General features: G+C 26.3%; 4 protein-coding genes across 7 annotated transcripts in view; 1 reads left to right on the top strand and 3 right to left on the bottom strand.

Annotated features, from left to right (window-relative positions):
- Positions 1-27,307, top strand: part of Spri (Src homology 2 domain-containing protein sprint) — a 323,123-nt gene that overhangs the window by 121,300 nt on the left and 174,516 nt on the right. The window contains exon 1 of one of the 4 annotated variants that reach the window (XM_083092808.1): positions 26,646-26,916. The exons of the other annotated variants lie outside the window; for them this stretch is intronic. The gene's annotated coding sequence lies outside the window, so the exon portion shown is untranslated. Of the gene's footprint in view, positions 1-26,645; positions 26,917-27,307 lie in introns of those variants that run through there. 4 annotated transcript variants of the gene reach the window in all.
- Positions 2-6,207, bottom strand: LOC145968235 (uncharacterized). The gene is made up of 5 exons (XM_083093571.1): positions 5,915-6,207; positions 4,513-4,597; positions 3,206-3,255; positions 2,517-2,622; positions 2-232 (listed from the first exon to the last, which is right to left on the bottom strand). Exons 1-5 carry the CDS (start codon positions 5,954-5,956, stop codon positions 135-137), a joined length of 381 nt encoding a protein of 126 aa, XP_082949697.1. The 5' UTR covers positions 5,957-6,207; the 3' UTR covers positions 2-134.
- On the bottom strand, positions 6,717-11,826 carry Obp6 (odorant binding protein 6). The gene is made up of 6 exons (XM_083094332.1): positions 11,688-11,826; positions 9,734-9,815; positions 9,446-9,534; positions 8,897-9,008; positions 8,710-8,780; positions 6,717-6,920 (listed from the first exon to the last, which is right to left on the bottom strand). The coding sequence occupies exons 1-6, from the start codon at positions 11,754-11,756 to the stop codon at positions 6,906-6,908; spliced, it is 438 nt and encodes a 145-aa protein (XP_082950458.1). The 5' UTR covers positions 11,757-11,826; the 3' UTR covers positions 6,717-6,905.
- On the bottom strand, positions 11,688-20,415 carry Obp5 (odorant binding protein 5). The gene is made up of 5 exons (XM_083094333.1): positions 20,253-20,415; positions 17,978-18,056; positions 16,637-16,728; positions 14,915-15,026; positions 11,688-13,024 (listed from the first exon to the last, which is right to left on the bottom strand). The coding sequence occupies exons 1-5, from the start codon at positions 20,316-20,318 to the stop codon at positions 12,939-12,941; spliced, it is 435 nt and encodes a 144-aa protein (XP_082950459.1). The 5' UTR covers positions 20,319-20,415; the 3' UTR covers positions 11,688-12,938.

Below are 27,307 nucleotides of genomic sequence, written 5' to 3'. Positions count from 1 at the left end.
GTATATTATAGTTGTTATAGATATTTAATATAGATACATTTTATTAAATACATTTTTAGATTTTTATAGATACATTTCTCTCTTTCTATGATGATTTGTATAATCTATGATAATTTCTTTCGCCTATTATTTGTTTAGAAATGTCTTGTAATTATTGCTAGTTTGAATAAGAAACAGTCTATGGCTGCAAGAGTTTTCTTATCGTTGTTTTCTTCATTTCGATTATCCAATTCTGGAAAAGAAAATTCTTTAATATTTTGTCTTACAAGTCAACGTGTCAATACGTCAATTATAACATACATCACATTAACTATATTAAAGATAATAAATTTGCATTATATATAAAATAATATTATATACTTGTAGATATAACTTAAATATGTAAAATACATGTAATTTAATGTGTGTATATATATTGTATATACATATATATTGTACATATATACAGGGTGTATCAGAATTCGTGGAATGCACAGTGTGATAGTTCGTGCTAAAAGAATTTTTTTCTTTGGCAAAATCGTGTCTGAATATTACTTTTTTAATGAAAGTAACTTTAAGCTAACGAATAAGCGCATTTTAGATTACGCATGAATCAGGGGCGGCTTGCGCACAGCTCGCACAGAGTTTGAGCATATATGCTATTTTATTATTTTGCTAAATATTTTACAAGAATTATGCATGATATCTAAATATCGCTATTTTCAAAACAAATTACTTAATGAAAGAACATTTTTCATTTGATATCACCGAAGCAATGACTAAAAATAAAATAAGTAGATTACATAACATGTGAATAATTTTGATCCAAAATTATTGTTCCAACGTACTAATAATTTTTTTGGCTCTAAAATGGATCAATAAATGTTTTAAAGCATATGTTCAAAATGCAGACTTTCTATTTGTATACACATATTCGCGGAAAAGATTTTCTTGTATAGTTGAACCATTTCTAATATGATTGCTGTTGTACAATGGAATTGTTCTTCTAAATCTAATACGTATGAATTAAAATTATTCACATGTTATCTAATCTACTTATTTTACTTTCAGTCATTGCTTCGATGATATCAAATAGAAAATATTCTTTTATTAAATAAATTATTTTGAAAAAAAATAGCGATATTAGTTACCATGCATAGTTCTTGTGAAACCTTCAAAATAATAAAATAGCGTATATGCTCAAGCATGTTACGCAAGCTATGCGCGCGCCGCCTCTGATTCATGCGTAATCTGAAGTGCTTATTCGTTAGCTTAAAGTTGCTCTCAAAAAAGTAATATTCAGACGCAATTTTCCAAAAAAGGGAGTTGTTTCTTTTGGCACGAACTATCACGTTATGCATTCCGCATCTACGAATCTGGATACATCCTGTATATATACATATATATATATATATATATATATATATATATATATATATATACAGGGTGTCCTAGACCACCCGTAAACCCCTTTTCTTTCAAAAACTAAGCATTTTAGAGAAAAACGTTTTCGACAAAAATTGTATGGTTTCGAGGGGAACATAAGATGGTGTCATTGGTTTGACCTTGGATGGCATCGTTAAGGTGAGGTCAGGGACACCTTTAATTTCTTAAATGGAACCACCTATTTTTTATTGCATATTCTTATAGCTTATGTCGAGAGCTTTCCAAAACACTATAATAAAGTATTTTTTCATCAAGTACTTTTCGAGTTATAAGGTTTGAAATAATTTCTTAATTTTACATAAACCATAAAATATCTAGTAAAATATTCATTTCTCGATTATCTTACCTTAATACTTTTATGTACAAAATAATGAGAGGAATCGATTGGTGTAAAGAAAACACAAAATTGTTTCGAAAAAAAAATGTAATTTGCAATTAACAATTACATTTTTTTTTCGAAACAATTATGTGTTTTCTTTACACCAATCGATTCCTCTCATTATTTTGTACATAAAAGTATTAAGGTAAGATAATCGAAAAATGAATATTTTACTAGATATTTTATGGTTTATGTAAAATTAAGAAATTATTTCAAGCCTTATAACTCGAAAAGTACTTAATGAAAACTAACTTAATTATAATGTTTTGGAAAGCTCTCGAGATAAGCTACAAGAATATGCAATAAAAAATAGGTGGTTCCATTTAAGAAATTAAAGTTGTCCTAGACCTCAGCTTAACGATGCCATCCAAGGTCAAACCAATGATACCATCTTATGTTCCCCTTAAAACCATACAATTTTTGTCGAAAACGTTTTTCTCTAAAATGCTTAGTTTTTGAAAGAAAAGGGGTGTACGGGTGGTCTAGGACACCCTGTATATATATATATATATATATATATATATATATATATATATACATATATACATCCTATATATGTATAAATAACATTAAAATAGTTATAAATATATTAAATGTTTAAATTATAATTTAAATAATAAAATAATTGAAATATAACTTTGTATATGAAGAATTTTGTAAAGATATAGATTGATAAATAATATGAACAATAAGATAAAATATATATGTCTACCGTGATCGATACAAGAGGCAATTTTCTGCAACTCCTCCTGTGAGGACGTGATATAACCGAAGTATCTTAAAATTTCATCCTTCTTCATTATACCTTGTTCGTCGATCTAAAATAAGACATCTATAGTGCGACCCATAATAAACTTAATATGACTTATATTTATAAAAATAATTTGTAATATAATTTATTTATTTATTTTAGAAACCTTAAAAAAAGGATACTTGATTAGTTAAAACATTTAAAATATATAATATGTCTTATTCTCTTGATTTAAAAATTAATTTTTCTTTAATTATTTAAAAAAAAAAAATTTTTTTTCTTATAGAAAAATTATTTCCTAATCAATTATAAGAATAATTAAATCAATATTAAATAACAATGAAGACTATTGAAAATAATAAAAAATAATGATTAGAAAAATTATTAAGTATTAACTAGTTTTTATTAACAGATTATTAATATGTATATTATTAATATGTAAAATGTAATTTCTTTGATTATTAGTTAAATGTTCAACAAACATAACAAATTAATATTAATTTTACGCTAATAATTAAAATAGCTAATGTTTAATAATTCTTATTATTTCTCTATAATTGTAAAAATCAATAGTCTTTATTGTTTAATATAAATTTAATAATTCTTATAATTAAGTCGGAAATAATTTTTCTGTGCATATATATACGTACCAAGGAATTTTTTTCAAACATACACTTGATCACATGACGATTGAATTCTCCTACAAAACATAAATCATATAAATGACAATATATAACATGGGTGTTCATCAGTGTGTATACATCAGTATGCGCATATATGCATATGTTTTAAATTTAGTTTCGCGTTTCCCGACTGCTCTTGCAAAATTTGGAATGAATAATTACAAAGTAATTTATTAGTATTATTTAATTCTAAAATAATTCTTAAGCCTTTGTAAGTCATATAGTGTTAAATATGTGGAGAGAGTAAATTCAAATAAGAATAAATTATATAATTATAATAGTAGTAATAATTATTATTATTACTTTATATATATATATATATATATATATATATATATATATATATACATAACTTTTTAAATGTAATATTTAATAACAATTTGAATAATTTTAATTATATTAATATTTATAAATAAATACTATTTCAAATTTTTATAAGCTTATGTTTTTTATTATTAAACATTTGTCAAATAATTAAATTTTATTATTTAATTTTTATTTTAATTTTATTTTTTTTATTTATTTTTTCGTTTTGTTTTTATTTTTTCATTTAATTAATTTAATTAATTTTTTTATTTTCTATTTTAGATTCTTTTTGCTGTTTAATTTTGTTTTTTATTTTATACTTTTTATTTATGTTTTACTAATATAATTTTTTCTGCTAAGAATTTTTTAGATAAATGAATTTACATATTTCAATTTACATATATAAATTTTTTTATTTTTTCATAATATTATTGGACAAGAAAAAGCACAATTTTATTTCATTTCTAATCTATTGCCACAATAGAAAAAATGTCTATGAATTTAATTTTTAAACAACGTAGTAAAATGTTTTAAAGTATATAGAGAAGTGTAATTTTGATTACAAAAAATAAATTTATAATTTATTTTTTTAGTAGATAATACATATATAGCTTTAGTTCTCTTCATCTAACATGAATATACATATATGCTAATGAATTAATGTCACATTTTTATCTTTCATTAACGTCAATTCTTTTATTCTTTTTATTATCTTTTATTTTTTTAATTAGCGAGAAAAGTTTATTGTGTTTCTTTTATTAAGTTCTGTTTTAAATAAACTTTGAATTTAAACGATTTGAATTTAAACAAAAATAATTAAAAATTTTATTTAAGAAGTCTTTATGATTAATTTAAACAGTTTATGTGAAAGTAATATAATTCGATTTTTAACTTTGTTCACGATTGATGTAACAAATCTTTTGAATTCGTTTAACATATGCTAATATTTAATCATATTTAACACTTACTGGGCGAATTTAATTTATTGGCACATGTTGTGAAGTCCTTGAAGAATTTCCGTACATTTTCGGTGTCAAGAGTATAGACCACAATCTTGGAAAGAAAAAATGTAAAGGAAAGTTAATTTAATCTGCAGTATAAAAATAAGTAAATTTATTTTGAGAAATGTTAGTTAAGATTCTTATATTGATAAGTTTGATGTTGCATAACATTTTCGATAACGTTATTGCTATTAAAATTATCATTGAAAGTCGAATTGAAAAAATCGAAATAGAAGCTAGATATTTTACAGTGTTCAAATTTTATGTTATATATATATATATATATATATATATATATATATATATACAGGGTGGGGCATCTAAAACAGGCATCTAAACCACCTGAATAACTCGGCTGCTTTCGGTGATAGAAAAAAATGCTTCAGACCACATTTGCTTGGTTTTACGAGAACTATAACCTGAGATCAATGGTTTTTTTGTAGGTGAAAGGGTAGACGAGCTACGAAGGTTAACTTTGATTTTTTAAATGAAACTGCCTACTTTTTATTGCATATTCTTGTAGCTCATCTCGAGAGCTTTCCAAAACACTATAATTAAGTTAGTTTTCATTAAGTACTTTCCGAGTTATGAGGTTTGAAATCATTTCTTAATTTTACATAAACCGTAAAATATCTTGTAAAATATTCATTTTTCGATTATCTTACCTTAATACTTTTATGTACAAAATAAATATCTAGTAAACATTCATTTTTCGATTATCTTACCTTAATACTTTTATGTACAAAATAATGAGAGGAATCAATTGGTGTAACGAAGACATATAATTGTTTCGAAAAAAAATATGTAATTGTTAATTGTAAATTACATATTTAAAATGAATATTTTACCAGATATTTTATGGTTTATGTAAAAATTAAGAAATTATTTCAAGCCTCATAACTCGAAAAGTACTTGATGAAAAAATATTTTATTATAGTGTTTTGAAAAGCTCTTGAGGTAAGCTACAAGAACGTTTTTTTGGGAATAGATTACCCTGACACCCTGTATATATATGTATATAAGAACGTATTTTTCTTAAAAGAAAATTTGATAAATATATACGTTTAGTTTCCAAAATAATTACTTGACAAATTAATTTCTTAATTGAATATATTATAAAATATATATACAAACTAAATTCAAAATTAAATATAAAAAATATTTAACACTTCAAATATTAAATATGAAAAGAACAATCACGAAATGTTATTATAATCATTAAACACATCTATTAAAGGTAATTTTTTTATTAAATATTATTATCACATTTTGTTTAATATTTAAAGATAGCATAGAAGTACGCTTTATTATTTAAATATCCAATTATTATATGAAATATGAATATTTTGCTGGTTGATTTTTTACTCACAGCAATGGTCAGCACATACGCGACGAGCACGAGAACCTTCATCGTGTTATTCTTCGAATATTCTAAGAGTCTCACTTAATTCTGTCTAATACGAAAGACTTTTTTCTTTACACTACGCTGTATCCAAGTGAACAGTATTTATATGGATTGAGAATATCGAATATAAAGATCGTTAAGAGAATATAATAGAACAGATCATGAACTCCCTAATATAAAGTCTAGTTGGTACAATGATGTATGATGGACTGTCTTTTTAAATTTATTTATTGATTCATCGGGATGAGTAAGAGTGAGTAGAGATAATTTAACATCAGAATTCTGAATCTTTCTTGCTAGAAAAACAGGTTTTGACGTTTGCTCGAGTGGTGGGAGAATATAGAAAAACGATTATTCGGGGAGAATGTTTGTCTTATCTAATCGATTTTTACCGTCATCAGTAGCCTTATGCATAATAAGAAAAATACATATGCTTAGAGTCGCACATTTAAGCAGAAATAAATGATAATTGATGTAGCAATGCGCATGTTCAATAATAATCAGTAGTCAAGTTCAGATTATTTTTATAACCTTGTGTCATTGCATATATGCACAATCGATTACATTAATAGAGTCCAATATGTTTATATTTAAACCTTTTTATCGAATATTATCATTACTAAGTTAAACGTTATGTAATTGCGTATAATAAAATATAATGTTTGATGTTAATTTTATATATTTGAATTATAATGTTTGAGTCAGTATAAAATGTAATTTGAATATTTTCTTGAGAGAAAAAGGTTAAAATAAATAAAAATATAGATATTGTGACGCAAGATTTATTTAATTAATATCGATACATTTGGAATAATTTGTCTTTATTTCGGAATTTTTTCAATGTGTAATGCATATTTTGTTGTAATGTTGTAATCTATTTTACTTCAATGTCAAGTTGAGTCAAAATAGCTTCTAGAATTATCCAAATGCGCTGGAGAATCGAGAAGAGATATCGTCACAGAAGAACAAACTGTAAAGACAAAATTTTTTAGCATTTTAGAAAGATTTTTATAGATTAAAAAATTTTACTTTTTATACGAAAATGTTTTATATTTGAGATAAAAAAGAGTGTTTTATGTACATTATAAGTACATAAATAAGAGAGAAATTAATTTTTATATAATATTATTTTATAAGAAGAGAGACACCAAATTTTCTTCTATATTGTGTAGCAACTTTCTTTTATTTTTGGACTAAAAAAAATAAATTAAAATACTAAAAGCTAAAGTTTAATAATTTGAACTAAGTTTCATTATAAATATAATGATAATGCATAATTGTATCTGATTAATCATTGTATGCTATTGTGAATATTTACATATAATGAGCTTTTGAATTTAAATAATAATGTAATAAACTGACGTTTACAATAACATGTAATAGTATGCAACGAACTCATAAATTGTTTATTATATTGCCATTAATCTACTTAATTCTATTTAATAATTCGAATTTAACTTGACGTATTATTAAGAAATTTAGACATTTAAGTAGCGTGTCTAAAGTATCAAATTAATGAGAATGTAATAAGAAGGTCTTTCTCGCCACGCGCTTTCACTCGCGTGAATTGGTTGATCTTTTTTAATTAATATCTCAAAATTTTATGTGGTTGTTTGCAAAATGGTATAGGACTTTTTAGTTAGGTTTAACGAGATCTACTTATGGTTTTTTTTGGCAGATGATACGACGGACACCCTATATATATATAGGGTGTCCGTCGTATCATCTGCCAAAAAAAACCATAAGTAGATTTCATTAAACCTAACTAAAAAGTACCTAGCAATGTTAATTTTTGTTAACTTTCTGTTAATTTTTTTTAATTAAAGAAAATAGAGTACACATACATATAATCAATAAAATTTAAATTTAATCACTCTTATTATGACCATCAAGAAAAGGTGTTCTATATGGTAGAATAAAAAGAGACGCAGTATTTTTTGCTTGCAATAGTTTCGAATTAATTTTGCTATTAATCATTAATTTACATAAATATGTATACATATATAGTATATAAATGTGTGTGTGTGTGTGTGTGTGTCTGATACGATGGACACCCTATATATATATATATATATATATATATATATACACACCCTATATATATATATATATATATATATATATATATATATATATATATATATATACCCTATATATATATATATATATATATATATATATATATATATATATATATATATATATATATATATAGGGTGTCCATCGTATCAGACACACACACACACACATTTATATACTATATATATATACATATTTATGTAAATTAATTATTAATAGCGAAATTAATTCGAAACTATTGCAAGCACAAAATACTGCGTCTCTTTTTATTCTATCATATAGAACACCTTTTCTTGATGGTCATAGTAAGAGTGATTAAATTTAAATTTGATTGATTATATGTATGTGTACTCTATTTTCTTTAATTAAAAAAAATTAACAGAAAGTTAACAAAAATTAACATTGCTAGGTACATTTATATTAGAAGATAGTAAAAAAAGAAGAAAGAAAAGTGTTATTATATTTCATATTAAAAGTCATTTGAAATTTAAAGAAAGTTTTTCTTTCTTATTTAAAAAAAGGTATTTTTCATATGTTACTCCAAAAATTTTTGTATAAATTTTAGATTAATTAAAAGTGTATAATATTAATTTCTTTATCTCATTTTTTCTTGCTTAACATTTTTTTTATTTTAAAACGCGATATATTATGTCATTATGAAATGATTATCTGAATATTACCGTCGAATCATAGTCGAGTAAGCATTTAACCGACTCATATGCTAATTGACATCCTTCCATCGACTTCAATACTGTAAATTAAAAAATAGCAGCATTATGAAGAAACTTATTGACAGAGAACATCCTAAAGTAGTTGAATTTATTTAAAAATATTTTATTTAGATTATTATGTGAGTGTTCCGCTTACTGGTTGAATGACAATGTTTGAATGCTCCTAAAGCAACATCCTGAAGTTCTTCGACTAACATGAACTCTACGATATTGTGGAGTGCTTTCTCCACTATCTTGTCATCTTTCATCTAAGAACAAAAAAAGAAGATATAAATTATATTCCTCTGGATCTAATTATTTTGTAAGATCATCAATGATTAAATCGTGTCGAATAACAAATTATTTTTTTCTTAAAATAATAGATTTTAAGTGCAGGTTCTTTTACGAGATCAAAAGTATTTTTTCTCTCTTATAGAAATAACTCAATCTTACATAAAATTCAAAAAACTATTTGATTGATATAAATGATAGTTTTAAATTTGACTAATATAAATAGTTTTAGAGAAAGAAATATTTTTTCGATTCATGTATTTTTTGAAACAATTATAATTAGAGAAATCATTTTCATTATAAATACATCTTGTCATAATTTTCTTTCCTCATTAATGAATCGATTTACAATCAAAATTATTAAAATTGTGATGAAGAGAGATGATTAAAAATAAAATATTGAAACTTCACTTACGACTTTTGTCATCAGCATCACGCACTTGTAATAACACTGCAGTTTCCGGTCGGGCACAAGATTTCCGTTGTTTGCATCCTCAACTATCTCTATGCACAAATTGATATTGGAGTTTTATTATACATTACTATAGTTTTATTATAGGTATTTCCACTACTTCTTTTAAATGATTTATTATTTTTAGTCTACATATATTGTTTGGAATATACACATATATATGTGAATCTAGATTCTTGGCCACATGATTTCGAGATACATGTAAAACTAATTTCTTTTATTGATACATACTTGGATTGACGCCAACCCTTTCGATACAAATATCGCTCACCGGCTTCAGAGCGACTTTAATTTCCGACAAGGAATATTTTTTCTACGCAAACAAAAGGCATAATGACGATAATCATCAATTGGTTAAATACATCGATCAAATTGAATAAATAAATGCATCAATATATATATATATATATATATATATACACACACACACACACACACACACACACACATATATATATATATATATATATATACAGGGTGTCAGGAAATTTTTCGCAGTCCCGAAGTGTGAAGGTAGATTGGTTCAAATTAAGAAGGAAGGTCCTATACTATTTTGCGATATTCGCAATAATTAACGAAAAATTAATTAAAGAAGATCGGCCAATGCGCGTGGCTAGACGCGCGCGACGGCGAAGACGATCTGAACATAATGGCGGCGCGCGGCGAAGCGGTGAATGGGGACGGGAGGAACCTTCGATGTGCGCCTATACACTCATCGCTCTTCCCCTTCCCAATCACCGCTTCGCCGCGCGCCGCCATTATGTTACAATGAGACCGCCTTCGCCACCGCGCACTTCTAGCCACGCTCATTGGTTGATCTTCTTTAATTAATTTTTCGTTAATTATTGCAAATGTCGCAAAATAGTATAGGACCTTCCTTCTTAATTTGAGCCAATCTACCTTCACACTTCGGGACTGCGAAAAATTTCCTGACACCTTGTATATATACAGGGTGTCCCGAAACTACCGCGAGATATTTTAAAGGCAGATTCTTTGGCCAATTTAAAAACGATTTTTCCTCAGCGAAAATGTCGAGGGAGATCATTATTTTTGGCATATTCCCAATTTTTGTCATCATGTATCTTTCTAACTAAGCCTTAAATTAAAATTCTATTAAAGTAAACTCTACCTAAAATTAACTAAAGAATGTGACTTTATTAATATTTTATTCCCATAAGGCTTAGTTTGCGAAAAACTCTTCATTTTCAATCGTTTATAACTCGAAAACTATTAGTGCCGCGACATTTTCGCTGAGGAAAAATCGTTTTTAAATTGGCCAGAGAATCTGCCTTTAAAATATCTCGCGGTAATTTCGGGACACCCTGTATATATATATATATATATATATATATATGTATGTATATATATCCTCTACATATCTATCTATCTATTTATCTATATGTATATATAAAAAAGTAGCGACATAAATTTTTACTAATATTTAAAATATTAAAAAGGAAATGGCATAAGAACCAACGCGCGGTAGTTGGAGCGCAGAGAAACAATAACACTTCTTTCTTTTTTCAATATTAGTTTATTAAAAAACTCATCATCAACACTTCTTTCTTTTTTCAATATGAGTTTTTTAATAAACTAATATTGGAAAAAGAAAGAAGTGTTGTTGCTTTTCTGCGCACCAACTACCGCGCGTTGTTCTTATGCCATTTTCTTTTTAATTTTTTGATTATTTGAACCAAATCTCTAATTATTAAAACTAATATTTATATATATATATACGTATCTTAAGCTTTCTTCTAATCGCTATCATAATTTTGCATAAATTCAACATTGTTCAAAAGAATGATTCACATTATTGTGAGTAATGTGTGAAATATTACATATTAAAATAAAGTAGCAAAAACATTAAAAATATTAAAAAATGACAAAATACTTTAATTAATTTTTATATTTAATTAAAATTTTTATATTAAACCCTTAATGTTGCTTTTCGATTATTTTTTGATTTGTGAAGATGGTATATGTAAAAATAGCTCGCATCATATTTATTTCTTGTATTGTGTATGAAAAACATGGTTTATATAATAATTTATATAATACTAAATATAACAATATATGTGTTTGTGTGTGTGTGTCGTAAATATAATTTTTTAAAATTCTTCTAATTCACTCTGATGCAATTATGTGCATTTCTCTTAAAATGTGCATTTCTCTTCGTAAAACTTACACTCTCAGTATTCTGCAAATTTGCTATTAGCACGAATGAGATGAGAAAGCTCACACTAGCACCTTTCATCCTTATTTGTTATGATTTTGTTATCTTTTCGGTCTTTTTTTTATCGCGTTATGGGTAGATCGCAACTGATGGACTTTTGTCGCGTGCAAAATACGTCTGTCTACTTTTATATACAGAAATAAAACGAAAGTCTAGGGGGAGAACCCTCAATCTCCAGATTCCTTGAAGAGGTGGCATATCCTAATACGCCTAAATTACTGTGTTGGTTGACATAATTAACGATACTTAACGCTAATACCTGGAGTTTTATTATGTATCATTCTCAAAGGTCAGATGATCACAACATTGTGCGCCATTGTTGCCAATCTCGGGATTATACATTCGGGATGATGTAAAATACATAAGGAAATAGATTTCGAGATTCTCATCAGAAAAATAAAGATAAAATTCTTTTAAAAATGCATGTTTATATTCAAGATTAATTGCAGATTTTCTAGTAGCATTTTCTACATGAGCATTCATCTTTTATCTTGTTTCAGACATATTGTGTGCATTCCAAGTTTTATCTTTAAATTAAATATTAATTGTTGATGTGTGTATGTATGTATATATGTATATATGTATGTATGTATGTGTGTGTGTGTGTGTGTGTGTGTGTGTGTGTGTGTGTGTGTGTGTGTGTGTGTGTGTGTGTGTATATATATATATATATATATATATATATACATGCAACTATATATATATATAATATGATGTTTTACTATAAATTTATTGAAATTTCTGGGAGAAGTAGGGAAAGATTTTCAGAAATTGCGCATGCATTTTCACAAAGCACTTTGTTTCGAAAATTATAACTTTAAATAATGATATGTTGATATCGTGCAACTATTTACGTCTTTTTAAAACGTTTTGTGCCAGCATAAAATTTTAACAACTCTACTTTACATGTTGCTTAAAATAAATTTATTAATTATAATAACGCACTAACGGATATATATATATATATATATATATATATATATATATATATATATATATATATATATAATATTACATAGTTTTTTTCTAAGATACAGTTATTAGGCCGTGTCCTAATTTATTTATTCACATATGATTACACAAATCTTGTAATTTTTTTATATTGTATAATTTTTTGTGAATTTTACGTCTCGAGATTACAATTTTCGCTTTATGTAATCACACGTTATTTTTTCATTTTTTATTATCTGCATTAGATTTTGATTAAGGAAAGAAGAAATGATCCTTATCTGTTTGATAGCAGCACTTTACAAACTGGTAAGTTGTTTCGCAATCGTCGCCAGCAGGAGCTGTAAAAAAAATACAGAATTCATAAAAACTCTTAATCTTCTTTTACATTATTTGTATCAATCAATTTGTAATAATTTGTAATAATGTATAAATCAACGTTTTTTACACTTATATATAAATATAAATAAATGTAAATAAATTTTAAATAAATTTTAAATATTTAGATGCAAAGTTATGCAGATATATATTATATCAAAAGAATTTTATTTTTTGCAGCAATTGATTTTATGCAGCAAATAAAAATTTCAATAAAGCAAATTTTCTTGTGAAACAATCATGAAAAAAAATTTATCACAAAAATAATTTTTTGTTTAATACCATGCCTGGATTTTTGAAAATCAACTAAAGAAAGAAATTTATATCTAATAATATAACTGGATTTTGACCTGATCTAATCGGATATATATAGATAAAATTTTATTATATATAATTAGGTCCTATTATGTATCTTTTATGATATATAAAATCGTCCCAACATTTAATAATAATATAAATCAATAACTATAATCTATTTTATACTTATCTATTTTATATAAAATTAAAAATTTTATTTATATTTATATTGAATTTTACATCTTAAGTAGATGATGAACGCATCATTTTCATTTATTCGTCGGATATTTATTTGTTCGATTTATAAAATTAATTTATATCTGAAGTTCCTCCACTGAAATTGTATCAGAAATTAAATTGAAGCAAAATATTTTTAATCATATTTGTCGACCTTTGCAAGCTTTATACAGGGTGTCAGAAAATTTTTTGCAGTCCCGAAGTGTGAAGGTAGATTGGCTCAAATTAAGAAGGAAGGTCCTATACTATTTTGCGATATTCGCAATAATTAACGAAAAATTAATTAAAGAAGATCGGCCAATGCGCGTAGCTAAAAGTACGTGGCGATGAAGGCGGTCTCACTGTAACATAATAGCAGCGCGCGGCGAAACAGTGATTGGGGAAGGGAGGAGCGATGAGTGTGTAGGTGCGCAGCGAAGGCTCTTCCCCTCCCCAATCACCGCTTCGCCGCGCGCCGCCATTATGTTACAGTGAGACCGCCTTCACCGCCACACACTTTTAGCCACGCGCATTGGCCGATCTTCTTTAATTAATTTTTCGTTAATTATTGCAAATATCGCAAAATAGTATAGGACCTTTCTTCTTAATTTGAGCCACTCTACCTTCACATTTCGGGACTGCGAAAAATTTCCTGACACCCTGTATAATTCCCATGATTAAACTTACGAGATAAGGTCGCGTAGCGGTAAACGAACTAGTGATCATATAAAATCATATATAATTCATAATTAGGTACAATTATATATTTTTGAGTATACAATTAAATTAGAAATCTTTATCGGCTTAATTGTATACAATTGTATAAATATATGTAACTGTATTAAATCGATGCAATTATATATAAATTTATATAATTATATCAAATTATATTTAATTATATATAATAAACTATGTTTATATAATATTATTTATATATAAACTATTTAATTATATATAATAAGTTATGTTTATATAATATTATTTATATATAATTATATTAAAATATTTGCGACTTCATCTCAAATTATGTAAAATTATATCGAGTATAAAACCCGAAAAAAATTCTAATACAATTTTATATAATTTGATACGGGATATAAATATCTTGATATAATTACATATAAATAATAATATAAATAGATCTTAATATATGTAATTATATATAATTACATCTAATTTTATTTAATTATATGTATATAATTATCTATAAACTTTTTTCCCGGGAATTTTTATATCAAAATTAGGAAAACAACATAAATATTGATAATGTAATTGTCTCGCAATAATATCTTTTATTAAAACTTTATATTGATTTCTCTTTTTCACGAAAATATACTTACGATGTCCTGCGCACTCAGTTGTAACTGCTTTCAAAGGCGTTGCCATTTCGACAGGCATCATTAGGTCCATCTGTTTAAGCATCATGCCGACATCTATGCGCCCACTCTTAAACTTGATTATAGAAAAAAAGATATATTTATGTGAATAAATTCTCTTTTCATAATGTTAGATTTTAAATCAGAATAAATCTAATAACTCTTTTATTATTATTACAGATATATATTTTAAATATAATTTAATAATTCTGTTCTCTCTCTCTCTCTCTCTCTCTCTCTCTCTCTCTCTCCCTCCACACACTGAATGCGTGATTTTAAATATTGTGTCGAGATTAAAAATTCTAAAAATGTTATTTAGCAGTTAAGTAAACAGGAATATTTAAAATAAGACAACCTATACACATGCATGCGCGCGCGCGCGCGAGAGAGAGAGAGAGATAGAGAGGGAGAGAGAGAACGAGTGAAAATATAAATATATAAAATAATAAATGTATAAAATAATAAAAATATGTGTATAAAATAATGGTAATTATTTACTTATACGGACCACCTACCGATTTCAATAATTCTCACATATGTTATCAAGATTATCACTCTGAGTAATGTTGTGAAGATTTTAGTCGGCGGTCATTGTTTATTAAAAAGTTATAAACAAAAAATGTCTAATGAATAATATGTAATTTTATGACACCGTATATAAACTATGTTGTCGTTTGACATTGTTTACCTTTCTTATATTGAAATGAAGGTAGTGGAGCAATGATAGGCTTCTATGTTTTTGATATTTTTTATGACTTTGAAAATATTTCAGAAAAGGTGAGTTAGTATAAGACAGATTGTTGTACAGTTAACATAAAGTTCTACGAGTTTCTCGCTTTAACAACAAAATATGATGAGTTATTAAACTATTTGTGCGCGAAAAATGTTACATTTGTAACTTTCTATGCAAAGTGAAGTGTATCCCGCATCACAAACACGGGTTGGGTTAGGTTATATCTTCCGAAAGTGGAGCCTCCCGCTCTATAATGGACACACTGTCCACGCATGTACTTTCCAAGATGAAGCAAAGTTCATTTAATCTTGACCTCTATTAAGAGTAAATTTTGCTTTATCTTGGAGGAAGTACATCTGTAGGTAGGTACAATATGTTCCGCTCCCCTGCGGGGGGCTCCACTTTCAGAAGATATAACCTAACTCAACCCGTGTTTGTGATGCGGGATACACTTCACTTTGCATAGAAAGTTACAAATCTATGTGAAATTATGCAACAATTGACTTTTCTTTCGATAAAAATATTAATGAATTTATGAAACTTCTTTTGTTTATATCTTTTTAATAAACAATGACCGCCGACTAAAACCTTCACAACATTACTCAGAGTGATGATCTTGATAACACATGTAAGAATTATTGAAATCGAGAGGTGGTCTGTATAAGTAAATAATTATTCCTATCTTAACGGAAATAAAAACACGATTGAATTTAATAAATAATCGTATGTTTTCTTTCAAAGCAATAATTGATGTGTGTTGGCTTTTTATGCAAATTAATTACAAAATGAATAAAGAGATGACAATTATTTTGTCTGGATAGATAGTGCGCTAATATTTTTTTTCGAAACACTAACAAGAACAAGACAATATAATATATTTTTCATTGAATTGCAACAGATTAAATGATATTCAATATATCACGACAATTAAGAATAATGCTTTTATTTCTTACAGTTCGCATTGCTTTCATTACACAAAGCGTATAGCATTTTAATGATTGATTATCATCCTGAAATTGGCCCGTTTGCAATCCCTCAACAGCTCCTACAAACAAAGAAAATATTAAAAATTCTTATTTTGATTGTATATAATGAAAAAAATCCAACAAATATTTTTTTAATATAATATTTTCATGAAAATTATGAATTGTCATTATCTCTTTATTATATGTAGAAACAAGTGTCCAACGAAACGAGAAAAGCGATCATGACTTACAACCGATTGCCGACTACTATGAGCAAGTTAAAAGAAACAGCGCTGGAATATACAATGTAATACATTTCTTACTCACAAGGAAAAATACAGCATTCTAAATAGTAGTATCTAAGGCAAATCGCATCACATCCGGAAGACGCAAATAAGAATTAAAGCAGAGATTGCTGCAATTGCGAATGAAGTCACGCACGTTCATACACAATGCTCCATTCGATATTATTTTCAAATATTGTTGACTCCTTCTTCAATTCTCTCTCATTTTAATGTTTTTATTAGTTTTTATTAGCATGTATAATTCATGTCTCTTCTCTTTATTTGCATCTTTCTTGATAGAATTATTTAAAATAATATATTTTGCTTCTAAGATTCTTGTTGAAAGTTAAAAAAATATATATTTTTTCATAGATGTATATTTTTTAAATATCGAGTTTTGATAATAATATTATTTGAAATTGAACAGATAGTCTTTTTCGGAAACATTTAAAAATTTGAAACTTGAGAAATTGGTCTTCTCAAAACTAATATTAACAAAACATATTAACTAAAAGTTTATTAACTAAAAATTGACAAAAACTGACTAAAAAAAATGAAAATCATAACATGTTACAAATTTATAAACATGTAGAAAAATATAATATTATTATACTTTCTATCGTTTTTATTTAAATTAATGTATCAAAGAATAATCAAAGAAAAAAATAATAATAATATAAATAATAAATCAATTTTTCCTTTTTTTAAATCCTGGCATTTTATGAAACATCAAGTCATTTAGAAAATTTATATTTGTATATCTTTATGACACACACACACACACACACACACACACACACACACACACACACACACACACACACACACACACACACACACACACACACACACACACACACACACACACACACACACACACACACACACACACACACACACACACACACACGCACACACACAAAGCGCGCGCGCGCACGCACACACGGTAATTTGAATTAATGATATCAACTAAAACTAATATGAATAATTACAGGATTTTTCATTCATCTGTATCATAAAATTTCAAAATACTCGCGTAACTCACCGGCATCTGCATGGCTTTTAGATACACACGAGTTTCGCATAGTCATTGCGGTCTTGTGAATCTGTTCCATCGTTAGTACCTGCAATGTAATAAAGTCATATACACGATGTCCAGAAACTAACGCTTGATATTTTAAAGGCAGATTCTCTGGCCAATTTAAAAACGATTTTTCCTCAGCGAAAATGAGGGAGATCATTATTTTTTGCATATTCCTAATTTTTGTCATCATGTATCTTTCTAACTAAGCCTTAAATTAAAATTCTATTAAAATAAACTCTACCTAAAATTAACTAAAGAATGTGAATTTATTAATATTTTATTCCCATAAGGCTTAGTTTGCGAAAAACCCTTTATTTTCAATCGTTTATAACTCGAAAACTATTAGTGCCGCGACATTTTCGCTGAGGAAAAATCGTTTTTAAATTGACCAGAGAATCTGCCTTTAAAATATCTCGCGGTAGTTTCGGGACACCCTGTATATATATATATATATATATATATATATATATATATACAGGGTGGCCCATTTTAATCCATCCAGTCGAATATCTCGAAAACCAAGCCCGGGAGAGAAAATTATTTCAGACAAAAGTTGTTTGGTTTCGAGGGGGCCATAAGATGGTACCATTGGTTTGACCTTGAAGAGTCATTTGAAGGTCACGTGAAGGTCACTTCAATTTTTTAAAATGGAATACCCTATATATTTTTGCACATTCTTGTAGCTTATCTCGAGAGCTTTCCAAAATACTATAATTAAGTACCTTTTCGTTAAGTACTTTTTAAGTTATGAGGCTTGAAATAATTTCTTAATTTTACATAAACCGTATAAAATATCTAATAAAATATTTATTTTTCGAATATCTTACCTTAATACTCTAATGTACAAAATAATGAGAGGAATCAATTGGTGTAAGGAAAAAACATAGTTGTTTTTAAGAGAAAATATGGAATTGTTAATTGCAAATTACATATTTTTTCTTCAAAACAACTATGTGTTTTCTTTACACCAATTGATTCCTCTCATTATTTTGTACGTAAAAGTATTAAGGTAAGATAATCGAAAAATGAATATTTTACAAGATATTTTACGGTTTATGTAAAATTAAGAAATTATTTCAAGCCTCAACTCAAAAAGTACTTAACGAAAAGGTACTTAATTATAGTGTTTTGGAAAACTCTCGAGGTTAGCTACAAGAATATGTAATAAAAAATAGGGGGTGCCATTTAAAAAAATTGAGGTGACCTTCACGTGACCTTCAAATGACTCTTCAAGGTCAAACCAATGGTACCCTCTTATGGCCCCGTCGAAACCAAACAACTTTTGTTTGAAACATTTTTCTCTCCCGGGCTTGGTTTTCGAGATATTAGACTGGATGGATTAAAATGGGCCACCCTGTATATATATATATATATATATATATATATATATATATATATATATATATATCTTTTGTATGCTCCCTCCAGAATTAAATAGCGTACACGAAAAGAATAGCATAAATATGTTTAATTTTTCTGATAAGATAAATATTATTTTTTATGTACATCTAAGATGTTATACTTCATGTACATTATTTTTTAATAACAAAAATGGAAGTTGATTTTTTCTTAAGGAAAGTGTCGGCGTGCTATAATCTTGAAGTTAGTAGAAGTTAGTTGAAAAAATCAAGCTACAGAGGATTATAAGACTACATTCTTTTTAAATAATGTGACAACAAATTGATAAACTTTTTTGATAAAGATGATCTTCTACAACATTCTAATAAATATCGATTTAAAAGAAATTAATCAAAGAATCTGTTTAAAAAGTAATAGGAGAGAAATATAGAACGTTTTATATATTATACTTTTTTTGAGGAATTAATTGTCTTTTCTTGTACACACATGATATGAATTATTTCTAATAAAGATATGTGATATTAAAAATTGAGTTGTCTTTCTCTATAATAAAATATTTTTTTAAGTTTGTCAAGTTTTATTAACTATTTTATATTTCTTTATTAATTATGGCAATATGTTTTTATCTTCTGTGAGGTTTAAAAAAATCTGTAATATTTTCTCAAAGATTAAAATTATAAAAATTTGTAAAAAAAATTGAAATTTTACAGCTTAGACACAAATCTTCGAGACTTGGTTTATATTATTGATAGAGATATTTATTATAAATGGATCTTTCTGTATCATTTGAATTGAATTATTAAAAAACAGATCACTCTATTTCACGTGATTCTATTTAATATGATAAATTATTTATTTCGGTTTATGCAACACTTACAGCATCCGATTGGTTAATCGCGATAAACGCGATCATAATAATGCAGATGAATACGCGGACACACATTTTAACAATATTTTTCTATTATACAGAAATATAAATAAATTTAATTCAAAGTACTCTTTCGAAACTGTCAATGAGCCGTAACTAGCTCTCATCGTTCTTTTATAAAGACTCCGACTGTCGACAAATCGTTCGCAACTAATATATCAAGTTGTAATCTTGTTTAAAAATTTAATTTCATAGTATTAATCCTATGATGAAGAAAATTTATACCTTATGTCGTCGAGGCAAAGGAAGAAGCTTCCGTGATTTGTCTGTCAAAGGAAAAAAAATACAAGAGAAAAACAGAAAGAAAGAGAGAGAGAGAGAGAGAGAGAGAGAGAGAGAGAGAGAGAAAGAGAGAGAGAGAAGAACATGCTGATGGTTAAAACGTAATTGTCAGTAATGAACACAATATATAATGACATGTATTGTTCGATGATTTCGACTACAAATGACTGTACAAATGACAACGTATTTAATAGGGGCACATAAACACTTCGTAATGTGTAACGTAAAATGTATTCTGAAAAAGTTTAATAAGAAATGTGTAATATAAGCTCATAATAATAAAAATGTAATAATGTAATAATAATGCGATATTGATACCGAATATATTGTTGAATGATTAAGTTCTGCGCAAAAACAAAATCCAATGTAATTACAATATTATTTATTTTGTACTACATTTATGCATTTGTTATTGTATTGAAATTATAATTTGTATAATTATTCTTTATTTTCTTTCATTATTTTCAATTAGTCATGTAAAAGAATTTCCTATTCTATTTTAGTTAAAAATACTCTTATGAAAGATAAAAGAATTTCCTATTCTATTTTAATTAAAAATATTCTTATGAGAGATATATCTTATAGTTCATATATTTTAAATGATAAATATTTTATATTGATCCTTTCCCTTTTTAAATGAATAATTTAAACGAAGAACAAATTAAATACATGGAATTTCAATTTAGATTTATGCCTGAGTATATAACGAGAACATGAAAGGGAAAAAATAATGTAATTATTGACTTGCTATAGAAAATAATTCTCAGATTGCACACGAAAATGCTGGAAAGAATGGTAATAGTTATATAATAATAATAGACAGAGGTTTCATTTAAGAATATCGGTTGTGAGGAACGTTATTGCATCAAAATGGCCATGAGAAAGTTAAACAACATTGATCTAGAATGTGATAAAATTTCCATTTGAAAGCCAAATATAAAAGTGTATGTGTGTGTGTGTGTGTGTGTGTGTGAACACATATTTAATATTAAAATTTTATATCTAATTATGTGTATTTACATTAATTTATATAATTAAGTGTATTTAAATACAAACATAAATATAGATATAAAAAAATTAATTAAATATTTAATCAGAAATATATATTTAAATATATAATCAGAAATATGTAGCTAAATTAAAAAAAATTATATTTAAAACTAATTTATGTGAATGGATGAGATTAATACAAATCAAGAACGGCCTGATATTGATACGTATTATAAATATATAATTCTTTTTTATTTAAAGAATTAATTAAATTTTTGGAACGTTTTAAAAGATTTATAAACACAATAGATTTTTGCAGAACAGTGACAGGAGCAAAAAAAGAAATTATTAAAAAAAATTAAATATTTAAATTATCAATGAACACAGCTCTTTGTGCTTTAATTGCATTTAAATTATATTGCTGCTGAAGAATATATATTATAAGGAATAGATATAGATTATATAAAAATATTACTATTGAAAAAGATATTGTAAAGTATATGAAAGCAGAGAGAGAGAGAGAGAGAGATGGAAGAAAAAATTTTGGAAATGTCTATAAGAAATGCAAATTAATAGATATTACGAACGATCAAAGTTTGGCGAAGTGTGATGTCATGCCGAATTAATTGTGTGTCCAACGCCGGCCGGTCTTTTGTAATGCTAATTAGCTTTTAATTAAACCAGGAAACTTGACCCATCCGACGTCAATTAGCCCTTGTTTCATTTTAGGCAAATTTGAATTTCGTTGGAAAAGCCGCAAATTTAACTTTTCCTAGTTCTTTCGAAAATGTCCTCTTTGTCTCTCTTTCTTTCTTTTTCCTCCCCTCTCTTTTCGTTCTCTCTTTCTTTTGATAAATCTCATTGAAAGTAGTCAAAAATAAAAAAAATCAAAAGTAAGAAAAAGACATTAATTCGCGAGAAGTTATAACGATTTCCTTCATTTTTGACTCAAACTAATACTAATTTTGTACTATGCTATTAAAAAAATTATGATGATCTAAAAATTTGTCGCAGAATATTAAAAAATAATGATTTTAACGCTTAGATTTCAAGGAGAAAATGTTAATAATTCTTATGTAGTAAAAAGAATAAGGTGCTTTGTTTAAATTTTACAAAGCAATATATTAATAAAAAAACAATTTTTTGTGATTGTATTGTATAATAATAAATATAAATATTATTTCATAAATGAGAATAATAAATACAATATTTGACAACGGCAAATGTAAAATCACATAAATATAATTCAATTACAATCGAGCAATTATTAAACATGATAGATTAATAAAATGATATAGCATCTGAAATTGGAAATTTCACCTGTTCTGTTTTTATGTATAACTGTGTATCTGTTTTGTTTTTACCGCTTTATTAAGCATTATAGAAAAAAATGACTCAGGACTTTTCGACTCGATTTTTAATCAGGAATAACGCTATTTGCTCCGTGGGCGCTTTTTCAGTTACACCCTGTATATATAGTTCAGAAATAATATGAATTTGTGTCGATGGGATTTTATTTACTTATTACAGACTTCATTTTATTTTGAGCTTAAAGGACGCAGGATGATACAACTCTGTTTTTTTCTTTTGTTCTCGCGACCGGAAATGAGAAATCAACGATGATTTCAACATATATCTCGTTTTGTCGATTTTCCATCCGCACAATTATGTGCGCATTTCCGGGATTTTGAAGCGTACCAGGGAGGTGATAAACAAATTACAAATGCTGTGCTGCTTTGCAGAAATAATTTGCTACATCAAGATATAATGTGTATTTACTTTCGACGATCTTTATCGACTGATTATGCGATTTTAACGATGCATAAATGAATAATCATAACAAAAAGAATACCTCGTTGATTTTACAATCAGTACATCGTGAATGTCACGTTATATTATTCTCAATATAAAGAGTAAATAATATACAGAGTAAATTGTCATTAATTGTTAAACTCGAAAAAAAGTTTATGTATAATCAAATATAAATATATATAATTATATATTAAATACATGTTCATACATGTTTTTTTCTCTTATATCTCTATGCCCGTATAATAAAAATAAGAATTGCAATTTTACTTTTTCCATAATTATTTTTAAATTATTTCTCCATTATTCTTCTTATTATTTTCCAACATATATATATATATATATATATATATATTCATATAGGTACAACAGTTATACAAGTTGTACAAAAAAGAAAAAAAATATATATATAATTATGTTTAAATTTCTTTCTCTCAGAACGTTAAAGTAATATTCTTTTTGGCAAATTATTAAATAAAATTTACGTAATCAGCGCCGTTTGTTAGATGAACATGTGAACTGCGCTGCTAGTAGTATATGTGGTTACATACGATCCGGCGCGATTCGTATGGACTTATAGCCCTATCTTCGTCTAAAAACTATAATTGTATGAAACCCGGAAAAAAAGTTTATAGATAATTATATACAATTAGATAAATTTAAATATAATTATATATAATTATATATATTAAGATCTACCATATTTATACTATCATTTATATGTTATTTTATATTATTATATCAAGATATTTATAACCCTGTATCGAATTATGCAAAATTATATTAGAATTCTTGCTTGAGTATTATACTTGATATAATTTTATATAATTCGATTTAAAGTTGCAAATATTTCAATAAAACTACATATAAATAATAATATAAATATATCTTATTATTTATTATTATATGGTAATTTAATATAATTATATTAATTTAATAATATTATAAATCTATATATAATTACACCGGTTTGATATAGTTACATATATTTATACAATTGTATACAATTGAACCGATAAAGATTTCTAATTTAATTGTATTTAAAGATATATAATTGTATCTTATCATATATACATATATATGAATTTATATGATCACTAGTTCGTTCGTTTACCGTTACGTGACGCTTCTATCTCGTATTTAATTACGAGAATTATATAAAGCTTGCAAAGGGTGACAAATATGATTAAAAATATTTTGCTTCAATTTAATTTCTGATACAAGTTCTTTAGTGGAGTAACTTCAGATTTCAGATATTAAATTGATTTTATAAATCGGACAAGTAAATGTCCAGTGAATAAATAAAAATGATCAGTTCATTATATACGTAAGATGTAAAATTCAATATATATATAAATAAAATTTTATGTATATGTGTGTATGTGTGTGTGTGTGCGTGCGCGCGCGCGCGGGTGTGCGTGCGTAGAAGAAAATTGTTTTATGCGTATCAGTTTCCTAAGTCATATTTTTCACCAATTTCTTATTATTAAATGTAAAATGACATTTAATAGTAAAAATATGAAATAAATAAGAAATAAGAAATACAGAAGCAAAAAAATAACTTATTTTTCTTATTTTGTACAAACATTTGAAAAATCAGATACAATTTACATAATTTTTGGAGCAACTTATGTCTCTGAAGCAATTTATATCATGATTAATCTAATTAATTTTGCAATGCGATTTTATTCTAATTTATTTTCTTTTTAAAAGTAAGTCATTGTGAAAAATTTTATATTTATTTGATGTGATTTGATTTATCATGTTTTCTAAATAGCTATCACAAAGCTTTTAAATTCTATATCCACTTATATACAATATACTTTTATACTTTCGGTATTTTTAAAATTCATGCTTAACATGGTTAGATATACACACATTATATATACATTACATATACATTATATTTATCATTGATAAAGTACGATAAATGTAATATATTATTTACTATTTCATTGGATGGTCTTCGATTTATTAATATGTGATTTGTATTTGATTATTAATATACGCAAATAAGAAGCTAATAAAATCGAAGTGCAAAAAGCAAGACGTATAAATAATTTTCTTTAAAGAGATTAATTAGTCAATAAATTATTAATAAATTATTAATGATAATAATTAATAATAATAACAATAATATTTTATTAATTGAAATGAATATTATTATTTTCTTCTTTTTCTTATAATTTCTAAAAATAAAATGATCAAAATATATAAATTCATTTGGAGTTAGAATTAATTAATGACTTTAATGTATTAATGAAATGTATTATATATTATCAAATATTAATATATTAACAGTAATATATTAATTAAATGATTGCGTCAATAAAGTGTTTATCTCCGTGTAAATGCATTCTGAAAGGAAACCTCGATTAGCGTATGATAATAACGAACTGCGAGCGGAAATGAAACAACGTTTAACTATATAATGAGGAATGGCTGCGCGCTTATATAAGAAATTGATAACAATTAATTATTTTGCTATTAATACGGATGCGTATAATTAATGTTAATCACGAAACAGTTGTATATTTCAGTTCTCTTTATTCTGGAGATGATTTATTAACATTATTATCGACGGAGTAATAAAGAGAAATATAAAAATATTTCTCTAAAAAATGCATAAAACATAAGTTATTATTTCCTTTTTTTATTAATTAATACGTTTTAATTAGTGGGGAAACAGAACTTTGCCTATGAAATAATTGCTAACAGCTTTGTTTGCTTATATCTTGTAACGAATATTTGACAAATTTGAAATAATTTTTAATATTTCTTTAAGAGAAATAAAATTTGAAATATCTCTTGCCTTCGTTTTTTTCACTCGCTATTTATCTTCACACTTTTATTACGCAGTTTATTTAAAAGAATCGATTTGTTCAATCGAATAATTCGTTAAAAAAAGTGCAGTTGCATTTTTCCGGTGTATTGTATTCAGTGCATTGTTACATTCAATGAGTCATAGAAAGAATTATTTTTATTGTTACTTCATTCAACTTTTCTTTGAACCATTTTCCTCTATTGTGAGCTGTTCTCGAAAAATCACGATAGGCGGTCGCTCCGGGACCACCTTGTATACATTATATTTACAATATAAGAATCCGTTCACACAGATAGAAGTTGTCGGCGCATCTGAGGTCGTTGTCAGCTAAGAGCAACGCAGCTCAATGGCAGTGATGGTGATGATGGTGGTGGTGGTGGTTGGAGGCGGTTGATGGTGCTGATGGCGTTAATGCTGGGACTAGTGGTACCCGAGACCCTACGTGCTCTCGTCGTCGCCTCTTCCTGTCAAAGTCCGTGCTACTAAAAATAATCGTCCTCCTAACTCGAACGTCGCGATGTTTAAAATTTTTCAGAGTCACAATCGATTGTTATTAATTGCGATGAAAATGGTTTCGATCGTCCGAGCAAATTGAATTTCTTTTCTTGGTTGACACGAGTCCTATAAGTGATAAAATGAAAAAAGAACGGAAGAACACGCAATTACAGATGCTGTGTACAGGTGCTGTGTATATGTGCTGTGTGTTAGGTAATATATATACATGCGATATATGTATACATGTATTTTAATTAATCAGTGAATTGATAGAAGTGATTCTCAATAGGATGTATCTTTTTATAATTTATCACTAATTTTCAATTTTTTCTAGCTTTGCATGCTTCCTTTAATTATTGGAAAATTTTTTCTAAAAAAAATCGATCTTAACATATATTTAATATAATCAATAGAAAGGAAAATTTTAAATTTTTATTAAAGGAAACTTAATTCAATATAATTTATTTAATCATATCTCTTTTGTTTTAGATATAGTATATAATTAATTTAAACATATAATTTAATGATACATTTTGATCTCTCTCTCTCGTGAGAATTAAATTGAAAAATAAAATAGAAATAAATTATTCTCTTTACTGAATCT

This window comes from Camponotus vicinus, unplaced genomic scaffold (assembly GCF_025532165.1).
Source record: "Camponotus vicinus isolate PSW18456_S1 unplaced genomic scaffold, iyCamVici1.0 SCAF_3, whole genome shotgun sequence".
NCBI lineage: Eukaryota > Metazoa > Arthropoda > Insecta > Hymenoptera > Formicidae > Camponotus > Camponotus vicinus.
The sequence above is the reverse complement of the archived record's forward strand: the minus strand, read 5'-3'. Positions and strand labels throughout refer to the sequence as shown.

Excerpts from the sequence above, each read along its gene's own strand:
- LOC145968235 (XM_083093571.1), bottom strand. The coding sequence starts at position 5,956 with ATGAAGGTTCTCGTGCTCGTCGCGTATGTGCTGACCATTGCT. Across the intron at positions 4,598-5,914 it reads CGTATGTGCTGACCATTGCT|ATTGTGGTCTATACTCTTGA; the intron begins GTGAGTAAAAAA and ends TTTCTTTCCAAG. Across the intron at positions 2,623-3,205 it reads TGTTTGAAAAAAATTCCTTG|ATCGACGAACAAGGTATAAT; the intron begins GTACGTATATAT and ends GTCTTATTTTAG.
- Obp6 (XM_083094332.1), bottom strand. The coding sequence starts at position 11,756 with ATGAAAGGTGCTAGTGTGAGCTTTCTCATCTCATTCGTGCTAATAGCA. Across the intron at positions 9,009-9,445 it reads TGATGCTGATGACAAAAGTC|ATGAAAGATGACAAGATAGT; the intron begins GTAAGTGAAGTT and ends TTTTGTTCTTAG. Across the intron at positions 8,781-8,896 it reads CAAACATTGTCATTCAACCA|TATTGAAGTCGATGGAAGGA; the intron begins GTAAGCGGAACA and ends TTTAATTTACAG.
- Obp5 (XM_083094333.1), bottom strand. The coding sequence starts at position 20,318 with ATGTGTGTCCGCGTATTCATCTGCATTATTATGATCGCGTTTATCGCG. Across the intron at positions 16,729-17,977 it reads TAAAAGCCATGCAGATGCCG|GAGCTGTTGAGGGATTGCAA; the intron begins GTGAGTTACGCG and ends CTTTGTTTGTAG. Across the intron at positions 13,025-14,914 it reads AACTGAGTGCGCAGGACATC|CTCCTGCTGGCGACGATTGC; the intron begins GTAAGTATATTT and ends TTTTTTTTACAG.